At 39.2% G+C, this 12,391-nt stretch overlaps 1 protein-coding gene across 1 annotated transcript; it reads right to left on the reverse strand.

Annotated features, from left to right (window-relative positions):
* Window positions 1-51: 51 nt before the first annotated feature.
* Window positions 52-11,530, reverse strand: LOC108366812 (uncharacterized). Its single transcript, XM_017621289.1, has 2 exons — window positions 11,038-11,530; window positions 52-987 (listed from the first exon to the last, which is right to left on the reverse strand). Exons 1-2 carry the CDS (start codon window positions 11,116-11,118, stop codon window positions 691-693), a joined length of 378 nt encoding a protein of 125 aa, XP_017476778.1. The 5' UTR covers window positions 11,119-11,530; the 3' UTR covers window positions 52-690.
* Between the last annotated feature and the right edge of the window lie 861 nt (window positions 11,531-12,391).

Raw genomic sequence — 12,391 nt, forward strand, 5'->3', positions numbered from 1 at the left:
ATTTTTTTAACTAACATGCATTTTTACTATTTACATAATATAATACTCGTACAAGAAGCGAACTTGAACAGATGCTTTTTAAGTTTTTAGCAACATTAACTACTGAATAAATTATATTTAACAAATGGTCATGCAGAAATGCAAATCAGCAATTCTAACTAATATAAAAGTACATTTAATATAATTTAACTATATTAATTTATTTAATTTTATAAAAAAAATGTACATGAATACGTTTCTGCATTCACCTGCAACCTAGCAACACATAGCCAGGCACTTGCAACAAATATAACATTATCATAACAGAAATTTACATTTTTCTCTGTTAACTCTTCTTGAAATGTTAATCGCGCTGTGGTGATTTCCATGGATTTATTTTTCAGCCAAACAATTTTACGTTCCAAAAATTTGCACCTTCTCTATCTATCTAAGTTCTCTGCTCTTACAAAGCATTTTTCAAATGTAAATTCACAATAGCAAAATGATGTTGCCGGTCGCACGCATTTTACAAAGAAAGGAAAATTCAATCTAATCGAACTCGATGTCCTCGACATGTCGGCCCGCCTGCACCGGTGCGAGGTGAAGCAGCTCTTGTAGCTTTTTGCAATATCAGCACAGCCCTGTTGAAAAGGTTGTGGATGCGCTGTTGAACGGGGTGGCTGTCGCCATACCCCTGCTTCCTGGATTTCTTTACCACGCGACTGGGGAGTGTGGTTCGTCCACTGCGGACTGACATATGCCCATCCTCGCGGCGATTGCGTTCAGGGACCGGCGACGTAGAGCGGTGCAACAGCATATGGTGCGCCTTCCCACATTGATGGCAGCTGTCTGCTCAGTTGCACGCACCTGTGATGTGCGATGTTGCCAAACAGTTGATGCACTATTTGTGCACTCGCGCGACTCGTACCGCTCGTATGGCAAACCCTCAGCGAGTGATAGCGGCAGCACAGGCGGCATTGATTTAGTTCCATCGTTTTTTCTGTTCATCTACGAAGAAAAAGTTGAAAATTTAATCACATATCAGTGTACAGTGAACAGGGGTTATAGATTTAGGGGCAGTGTGTTCGTTTTAGGAGGCCATTAAAAACGAGGGAGGAATATACTACGAAGGGGGCAGTACGTATAGTTTCGTGACGTTGCGAGTGACTATGCCGGCTTGTATGCGAACATCCACTTCTCGTACATTTTGGTCAGCACCCAAATGGAGTTTACTGACTCGGCCAAGGCGCCAATCATTTGGGGGCAAGAGATCGTCTTGGATGACCACCAAATCTCCTTGGCTAATATTGAGTTGCGGGTGTTTCCATTTGTATCTCTTGTGCAGTTCTTGCAGGTACTCGGTTTTCAACGTGAGCTGAGCTGCTGATGGAGAACTTTCAATGTTCCCCATTTTGTAGTGAGAGATACATTTTCGTCATTCGGTTCGGGTAGGGAAACCAAGGGAGCGCCGCGGAGAAAATGTCCCGGCGTTAAGGCTAGTAAGTCGCTTGGGTATTGTGACATGGGGAGAGAGGGCGCGAGTAAAGTACTGCCTCGATCCGAATGAGGAGAGTGGTGAATTCCTCAAAACTGAATTTGTGGTTTCCAGTGACTTTGGTGAAGTTTAAAACTTTTTACGGCGGCTTCCTACAGACCGCCTATGTGAGGGGCATAAGGCGGTATGAATTGCCAATAGAGGCCGCGTACCGCATATCGTTCTGCAACATCAAAAGCTGCCGCCTTGAGGAATAAGACGAAATCGCGCTGGATAACCCGTTGTTCTCCGATAAACGTCTTCCCATAATCCCACGATAAAAGGACAATCTCTAATCCTGATAGGAATAACGTGAAATCCTTAACTAATCTCACAGCGCAAATGTTGAGCCCTAATGTCACGAGCGAATCTACCTATAACACAAAAAAATTCCAAAAGTACTCCATCCCAGAATCGTCCGCCTCTAAGGACAAGATAAATAATTCGATTTCTTCATGTTCTACCCCCCAGAACAATCTTAATGAAGAAGGCAAAAGATCTACTCTGACCACTAAGATCAAAGTATCCAACTATGATTCTATGAATCATAGTTGGACAAAGCCTCCAAGTATCGCTCCTCGCAGAAACCTTCTAACCCAAATCTATCGCTAACAAAGGACAAACAATTTTCTCACTTACCTCTAGAAGGAAGGGGTGCATTACGAGAGGACGGAATTCCCACTCTTCTCAAAAATAAATTACTAGCCACGTCCAAGCTCAAACTCCACACAGAAAGTTAACCCACCTGATGGAAATGTAAAAGAAATGAGCGCAACAGTCTCGTGCTCACTCGGACCGCCGTGTTTGCCCTTTAACACTCCACAGTTTTCAATCACCCGATAAAATTTCGGTACTAAGAAACTGAATAAATTAAACGCTACCCCATACGTCCACCATAGATTTCATCAAGGGAGTTTCCAAAAGCAACCCCACTATTATGAGCAGAAAATATCAGACGTTGAAATAAGTACAGCTTTCTTACCGTATTTCTATCACAGCACAAGGACTGCTAAGCGTTTGGTAAGGCATTCTGCCTCCATTCTGTTTACAAAAGTCATACCCAATTCTCGACCTCATCAACGGAAACTTCATGCCACTCTGCAAGAAGTATTCGAACCTGTTTCAATCGCGGACCCTACCAGCAACACTCAGAAGGCATACTCATTGATATCACCTCTCCCAAAATATAAATTATCTTTTGCAAGTTTCTCTGTGTATGATCACTGTAAATTAAATAACCAACAGCTGCCGAAAAATAGAATTACGTGTCATCACCAACGTCACCACTATTTCGTACCTCGCCGAAGAAGTGCATAAGGAAGTTAGGGCACAAAACTACAGGCACGTACGCTATGCAACGTTCAGCACTAGTGATGTATATGAGCTTTAGGCAGCCCTTAACAGTCCCTTAACTTTAACAAAACCCAAATATAAAATGATATCACATCCTAAACCTACAAAGTGGCGTTGCACATATACGTATCTACATATATGCATATGCTCAGAACACTATGAGTACTCATTTGATCGAATAACCAGAATGTTCATCTTAGTCATCTCAAATTATATATGTACTTAGCCGTGTCCAGTCCCTTAACTCGCTATCTTGGTAATACTCTCACGCTACGCATTTGGCGACCAGAAGCGTCCACCTTCACATGTGAATCCACTCTCTTTATCACACCTCCTGCATTCAACTACGCCTTTTTATTTAACGAATACTAAAATTCCTCTTTTAGTCTTCATTTATATACTTCCAGATAGAAAGGCAAGATGTCCACACTCGAAGAAGCAGTGGGTCCCTAAAACCAACCAGAAGCGCTGCAGCTGGCACAGGCGGGGCGCCATATTGAAGACATGAGCTTATGTACTCGGGCTAGCATTTCCCTTGGGAAAATTTCGATTGAAGTGGCAATACTGGCAAGCAGCAACAGACAGCTAAAACGTTAGCTTTATAAGCAAGGCTAAATCACTCGCTCATCAGCCGTCAAAGCAAACGCGTCACATATACATCATAACAACCCTTGTTAATATATTTAATACAGTTAGTGAACTACGAATATTATTGTAAATAAACTCATGATACATACTAAAAGTATACTAAACAAAAACTCTGTGTCTCATTAATACCCGAAACGTAAAAATACGGTAAAATTAAAATGTGCAACGGTTTGCTCAACTTTTTCTTTGTATACAAGCCACGACAGTTTAGACAATTCTTTAATCAGTTTTTTTAAAGTTCGCTTTCGAAAAATAAAAGCGAATATTTGGTTCGTATGTTTGGATACCGAAATTTTGACCATCGTTTATAATTTCGTAAGATGTCTCAATAGCAGGGTGGTAGACATCTCCGGGCAAAACTAGTGGGTCACACTTATTTACAGCGGACTTAGATGCATCATCAACATAAACAAGATCTAATACTTGGCCAAAGTTATTGCGAAGTTGATTTAGGCGGAAGTCAGCCATCTCCTCTAAAAATACGTTGTTACACGCACTAGACGAGAAAGGTACGATATCATTGTCAAGGATATTCCATGATATATTTGGTAAATTAAAGTCGCCCTACACAATCATTGAATCACAGGGTTTAATCATTAAATTAACTGATTTCAGTAAAGAGACATATTGCGAATACACCGATAAGTCAGATCGGGGAATGCATTTGAATTCTGCAGATTCAATGTATGGAAGACTAACTTCTTCAGGTGGTATTGAAGAGTCTACGGCGAAGAGTATGCCACCGCCGATTCTGTCCTCTCGATCTTTTTTATGGATATGATAATCATTTGAAAGAATCTCTGAATTGAAAATGTGAGGGTTGAGCCAAGTTTCAGTGAAAGAAATTATATTATAGTTGCATGCAAGGCCCTTAAGATATACATAAGCTCTTTAATTTAGTATTTAAGCCTCTCACGTTTTGATAATAAATACATAAAGCAGATTTAGTAATCAGTTTTTTGATTCAGTATTCTGACGGGGAATATTTGCTAAATTATTCTTTTTGTTGGGCCTATACTCGAATTCACGAACGAAAGCTCCAGAGGGCCATAATAACTACTAAGCAGCATGTCAAAATTTTCTAAACTTACGTCAACTTTAAATGAAGAAATATTAAGTTGACAGTTTTAATTTTGGACGAGATGTAAAACTATATCCTCTTCGGAAGTATCCCTCGAAAATCTAGAGACAAATATAGACTTCTTTGGGGTAACCACAACCAGTCTCCTAGTATTAGACGCGATTACCGGCGGAAGGCGTTGAGTAAATGAGTTACTAATTGAGGGTAGAGTAAGGCAGTCTGCACACGGGTCGTATAGCTTTAGACGCGTATTAGATGCTACGTACGAAAGTTGTACGCTTTGATGCCGCACACGTGCATTTAAATGGAGGGCTTCACGAAATCGTCAAAGCAAGCTAGCTACAAATCGCTTGTCGTACAGCAGTGTTGGTAGCTAGGCGTACGTACGCTTACAAAAGAGAAAGAAGAAGTTTGTTTACAATTTTCCGTGTACGTGCATGCATTTCATAAAAAAAAAAACGATAAAACAATAAAATTCGGTGACAGGTAACAAGATCAACGGAAATAAGGTAAATTAACTTTATTTCCCACCCTGGTGCGAAATAAAGTCTATTGACATTATTACCTTTTCAAAAGCGAAATAAAGTCAACAAAAATTTGGAAATAAAGACATTGACGCTATTTCCTCATTCAAATGGAAATAGCGTCAACAATGCTTAAAGTATGTCGATTCATAGAAAAAAATGTTCTTACAATAAACATTGCCCCGTAAGTGTTGTTTTTTAATAGATGAAAAAGGTTATTGCCAAATCCTCAGTGTGGTGCTATTAATCCACACACAATCATGAACTACCACCAATTGATTTTATTAAGAAATTTAAAATTACGAATATAGTAAAAACATTCGAGGAATATTTGAAGAAAGAGTGTAGAAATGATCCAGAACTTGCAAAACATGTTTCGTTTCCACAAAAATAAAGCGAGCACTACTTAATTGAAGAAACAGTCCGTGTCCAAAAACCCCGGAGAAACACTGAAAGAATTCTGTGTTTTAAATTAGCATATTTTGAACGAATTCGGAATGTCTAAGGCGGAAAAAAACCAACCTTTCTATAAGGAAACAATTATAGAAAAGGAATTTTCTTACACTGTATTCATGTCTCCGCCAGCAATTTGTGAAATCATTTAAAAGCTGCTAAGGAGCACGACGACATTATTTATTAGATGGCACATTCAACAAACCAATGTGCCAAAATGAGGGTATAAACAATCATTGATTATTTAATATCGAAACCGAGATCATGTAAGTTAATTGATTAGTTTTTGGTTTTAACACACTTTTCAAACACAAATTATATAATTTTTTACTGTAGACAGGTTGTTGCCAAAACACAGCAGAAATCTTCCAATAACTTACAAATATAAATACGTGAAATATCGAGGGCTTAGATTCATTTATACCCTCTATCTGCAATTTGCACAAAAACTAATTTGTGATTTTAGAAACCATCTGGGACTTATTACCTGTCATCACTGATATATTATTTATTTCAATTACGGTACAGATCTAACACAACAACCAGGCGGTTTTACTTTCAAGTGTTAGATTTTAGGATTACATGGCTAAGCACAAATGCATTTAATAAATTTAACTAGTTACTTACTTGCTATTTGAAAATGAAGAGTCGCATTAATTATATGACATATATAAGACAAGAGAGTTGAGAGGAAAATTGTAGAAAGAGGCTAGGTATTTGAGAATAGAATAAGACAAATGACAGAAATAAGGTAGGAAAATGACAAAAAACTGCGATCAATTGGTCCCCGCCTGGGCAAAATGTCGATGCAATTATCTCTTAAAGGGTAGAGCGCGTAATTTAAAATTACGAATATAGTAAAAACATTCGAGGAATATTTGAAGAAAGAGTGTAGAAATGATCCAGAACTTGCAAAACATGTTTCGTTTCCACAAAAATAAAGCGAGCACTACTTAATTGAAGAAACAGTCCGTGTCCAAAAACCCCGGAGAAACACTGAAAGAATTCTGTGTTTTAAATTAGCATATTTTGAACGAATTCGGAATGTCTAAGGCGGAAAAAAAACCAACCTTTCTATAAGGAAACAATTATAGAAAAGGAATTTTCTTACACTGTATTCATGTCTCCGCCAGCAATTTGTGAAATCATTTAAAAGCTGCTAAGGAGCACGACGACATTATTTATTAGATGGCACATTCAACAAACCAATGTGCCAAAATGAGGGTATAAACAATCATTGATTATTTAATATCGAAACCGAGATCATGTAAGTTAATTGATTAGTTTTTGGTTTTAACACACTTTTCAAACACAAATTATATAATTTTTTACTGTAGACAGGTTGTTGCCAAAACACAGCAGAAATCTTCCAATAACTTACAAATATAAATACGTGAAATATCGAGGGCTTAGATTCATTTATACCCTCTATCTGCAATTTGCACAAAAACTAATTTGTGATTTTAGAAACCATCTGGGACTTATTACCTGTCATCACTGATATATTATTTATTTCAATTACGGTACAGATCTAACACAACAACCAGGCGGTTTTACTTTCAAGTGTTAGATTTTAGGATTACATGGCTAAGCACAAATGCATTTAATAAATTTAACTAGTTACTTACTTGCTATTTGAAAATGAAGAGTCGCATTAATTATATGACATATATAAGACAAGAGAGTTGAGAGGAAAATTGTAGAAAGAGGCTAGGTATTTGAGAATAGAATAAGACAAATGACAGAAATAAGGTAGGAAAATGACAAAAAACTGCGATCAATTGGTCCCCGCCTGGGCAAAATGTCGATGCAATTATCTCTTAAAGGGTAGAGCGCTCCTGATGGTAGGACCGCGGCGTAGGGTGACGCGTTGTGGCGCGTGAACGCCGGCCGCCGCGAAGCCAAGCAAATGTAATGTTTGAAAGAGCAATAGTGTGAATGGATTTAATTTCGCTTTTAAAAAGGTAATGTCTGTTTAAAGTCAGGAGACTATTTTGTCTTGACTGTAAAAATGTCTTTATTCAACGGAATCCAAAATTAGAGCGATCGAAAAACTTTACTGTGCATGTAATTTATACTACTTAAATATTGTTTGTTCAAGGTATGTATGCATATGCTAGCTTGAATACAAAACAGGAGCTTAGATAACTAACAGTATTTCAAATTGCTTTTTAGTTTGAGAGAACAAATGTTGAATAGATAAAAGCTTAACTATGTACATATGTACGTCGGCATATTTCAACAGGATTTTCCACCGGTAAAAGGCATAACTTGCTGATAGCTCTTTTTGTAATGCCGGTGCTTGTTTTCAACACTGCCACCCGAGCAACGCCATCTGATCCAGGAGTCGTTTCAATTACCCTTGCGAGTGGCCATCGAAGCGGTGGTAAATTTTCGTCCTTTATTAAGAAAAGATCGCCGAGAGGAATTGGAGTCTTTTGAGCACGCCATTTAAACCGCTGCTGAAGCTGCGTCAGATACTCTGTCGACCACTTCTTCCAAAAAAATTGCTGCATGCTAGATATACGCTGCCAAAGGCTAAGGCGGTTAATGTTTAGGTGGGTGACATCTGGATCAGGAATCGCAGTTAGGGGGCCACCTATTAAGAAATGGGCTGGTGTAAGAACATCAAGGTCACCAGTTCGAAAACGCCCTATCTCAGCAAATTTTTCAACATCGTTCTATCTCAGAACACGTTTCAAGAACGCCCTATTTCAGAATTTGATTGAAAAACACCCTCCCTCAAAATTTTTTTGAATAACGCCCTATCTCAGCTGCCGATTCAAAAACGCCCTATCTCAGCTTATTTTCAATGTATTTTCGTCTGAGATAGGGCGTTTGTGAACTGAATTCTCAGATAGGGCGTTCCTCAACAAAATTATGATAGAGTGTTTTTCAATAAAATTCTGAAATAGGTTGTTTTTCAATGAAATTCTGAAGTAGGTTGTTTTTCAATAAAATTCTGAAGTAGGGCGTTCTTGAAAAGTTTTCTGAGATAGGGCGTTTTCGAACCGGCTGCCGAGATAGGTCGATCTTCCACTCAGCCATCGATATCGGCTGGGTTGAGCGCTGATGGAACATAACGCCATTCCATTCCCTTTGTAAGCTGTTGGATACTGCTTAATCGATTTGCAACAAAAACATTAAAGCGTAAAGGTTCCTCATTCAGCTATGACAGAACTATACTGGAGTCAGACCAGCAATAAAACTTGCAATCGAAAATGTCGAGCTTAGAAATTGCTTGCACAACTTGTGCAAGTAATGTGGCAGCACTTAGCTCCAATTTCGGTGTTTTGGGAGGCGCGACCCGAGATTTCGAGCAGAGAAGAGCAGTTTGTGCATTGCATTTATTGATCGAACGTATGTACACACATACTCCATATGCCGAGATGCTAGCATCGCAAAATGCATGTACTTCGTTTGTAGCGTCTGGCATGGAAACAAAACGAGGAAAACAAAAACCTTTGACTGACTCAAGTTCATCATATAGCTGCTGCCAGGCAGTATGAAGAGAAATTGGAAAACTCTCATCCCAATTGACCTTCTCCATCCACAGTCGCTGCAAAAATATTTTCGCCTTACAAATTGTTGGTCCTATCAGGCCAAGTGGATCGTAGAAGCGCGCTATAACAGAGAGCACAAAACGTTTTGTAATTTTTGGAGGCAGCTTTTCTAACGAGAATGAAAATAGAAATGTGCATGTTTGAGGATTCCATACAAACCCAAGCGTTTTCGTAATGTCACTTCCGTCATCAAATTTTAAAAAACTTTCTTTATCCTCGACAGCAATTTGAGAGAGTACATCTTTCTGACTTGATCACCATTTTCGAATTTGAAAGTTGCCCTTCGCCAACAACTGAGTGGTTTGTGCAAAAATAGCTCTTGCATCGTCAACAGTCTGTGCCCCAGTAATCAAATCGTCGTCATAAAAGTCACGTAAAACAATTTGAGACCCAAGAGGAAATGATTTTTTCTCATCAACGGCGATGCATTGTACGTATAGCAAGGAACGACGCTGGCTTCGTGCCATAAGTGACTGTTTCGCGTTTAAAAGTTTTAATTTCGCTGTTTGGATCGTCTCTCTATAGTATACATTGTAAATAGTCATCAGGGGATGTAACGCGAACGCAACTATACATTTTACATATGTCACCAGTAACAGCTGCGGGATGAGTACGAAAACGAATGAGAATATCAGCCAGCTTGGGTTGAATCGTCGGCCCAGCCATCAAAATTTCATTGAGCGAGTATCCAGAAGAGCTAGCTGCTGAGCCGTCAAACACAACACGAAGCTTTGTTGTTGTACTGTCGCTTCTGAATACGCAGTGATGAAGTAAATAACAAACCTTTGTATTAACCGTCTCAGTGCTTGCTCATATGAATCCCCGAGTAAATCAAGGCTATGCTTTAGTGGTAAACGAACAGAGTACTCCCCAGTATCTAAGCGATGATAATTGTTTTTAAAATGCTCCTCACACTCTATCTCTTCCTTTGTTGTTTTTGCGATAGGTTCGAAGCAGTTGTCTGCTTCCCAGAATGAACGAACTATTTGGCTCAACGATTGTTGTTGTTCTTCGCTCCCGATTAACGCAGCTGCAAGCAATGACGAAATTAATGATTTCTGCTGGCCACCCGAAACAACCCAACCCAAACGGGTTTTTGTAAAACGTATGGTATATTTTTTAACCGAATTTGTCCAACACATAATAGGTCAAAGAATATCCCAGCCCCAAGCAACATATCAACACGCTGAGATTTAAAAAACAATGAATCCGCAAGCTTTATATTTGCAGGTAGCTTCTAGTCGGATGTACCAAAGGAATAATTAGGTTGACTGTCAGTGATGGTGGGAGTAACCGCAACTGTTATACTCGTTGAGTAGTCATTATGCATGGACTTAAATGCTATGTTAGCGCAGTGGCTAATTTTAAGATCTGATTCGCCAATACCTGAGACGGAGTACGAAAATTTCGACATATTCAAATCTACTTGGTTAGGAAACCTGGCTGTGACAAAATTTAACTGCGAAGCAGAATCCAATACAGCGCGACACGGAATGAAGGAACCAGTTCTATTTTCCACCAAGATGACTGCAGTTGCAGGGTCGGGCGAAATATTGTTAGACTTTGACACAAGTGTTGTAGCTTGCGCAGCTGACTCAGGTTTCTCATCGGGCGTGCAATCAGTGGTTGACTGTTGTGCCGGAATGAAATGCAAGAGAGTATGGTGCTGGGATAGGCAACGACGACAATTTGAAGATTTACATTGCTGAGCTTGATGCCCGTGTTTTAAGCAATTCAAACAAAGGTTTGCCTTTTTGGCCTCTTTCCAACGTATCGCCAGTGAGTTTAATAAATGACGGACACGTGTAAATAGAATGGTCTTCCTTTTTGCAAAATGTACACACTTTTGTGCATGGAATTTGAAACTACAAGCGATTTTGTCTGATACTGTGTTTTGCTGACCTTAGCGCTAGGTGTTTTCTGTACCGTAGCGAAATTAATGCTCTCCAATGTTTGACACCTCTTCTCAAGAAAAGTTTCCATACTCTTCCACGTAGGTATGTTGCTGCATGCGGCTGATTCTTCCCACTTGGTTTTGCTGAGATGGATCCAGCTTTTGAGACACGATAAGTATGAGTAGATAGTCGGCTATTTGTATCTTGCTCCCTAGGGTCTGAAGTGCTCGGATGCGAGTCGTGAATTTGTCAACAAGTACGCGAAGACTACCCACAGTGTTGGCTTCTGCACTTTTAAGTTCAAATAATTCGCGAATGTGAGCCTGAAAAACAAGGCGTTTATTATTATTGCTTTCGCGTATTTCCAGGGAACGAATGACATCTAAGGCGCTGCCCTTCAAACAGGACCGCAGGTGCTGGAATTTTTCTATCTTCGTAAGCTCTGGCTCATTATCGACCACAGTTTGAAACATTTAAATGAAATTTGGCCACTCCGTGAAGGCACCTGCGAATGTTGGCAGCTAAAGATCGGGCAAACGCGATTTATTTTGCTTTAATACAGCTACTGATTGGGAATCCTGCGGAGAAAATACTGCTGTGGATTGCTGACTTTATGGAGACATAAATGGCGAGAAAATCAGTACGGCTGCTACTATCCAGTTCATCAGTATTTTTTTTCTTCCAAGTCAGTCTGGGCGGCCTCTAAATTGCCCAGTATGTGATCCAGAAGCTCGATGCGCGTCGAAAGTTCTGCATGGTCCATGGCTTGAAGCGCTTCAATTGTACTTTGACGCTGAATAGTCACGATTTGTCGAAATATAGCGTCACACTTTCTTTTTAAAAAAGAATTCTGCAGCTGCGGAGTATCACCCAATGTTACGTCTTGATCGGTAGGCATTTTGAGTAATGGATAGCGAAAAAAGAACTTGCAAAAGAAAACCCGTGTTTAAGTGAACGGTGAAATCATACGATTTGGCAGACTGTGATGCTGCCTGCGAATCTCGATTAACGCGCAAATCGCGTTACACAATATTTGTTTTTGTCTAACGTGTCACCAAATGTGACCACGTCGGGGTTACCAATGTTTAAAGTCAGGAGACTAGTTTGTCTTGACTGTACAAATGTCTTTATTCAACCGAATCCAAAATTAGAGCGATCGAAAAACTTTTCTGTGCATGTAATTTATACTACCCAACAAGCATTTGAGTAAATGTTTTTAAAAATAACTTAAAGTAAGTTTGCTATAATAAGCGTTAAATAAGCATTTTTAATATTAAGCTTATTAAAAGTTTTTTCAAATAAACCTTTAATAAGTTTTGAGAGCGAATGTTTATAAATAACTTAAACTTATAAATGAAATG

The sequence above is a fragment of the Rhagoletis zephyria genome, unplaced genomic scaffold (assembly GCF_001687245.7).
Source record: "Rhagoletis zephyria isolate East Lansing unplaced genomic scaffold, Rhagoletis_zephyria_1.1 Rzeph_scaffold_02406, whole genome shotgun sequence".
Lineage (NCBI taxonomy): Eukaryota > Metazoa > Arthropoda > Insecta > Diptera > Tephritidae > Rhagoletis > Rhagoletis zephyria.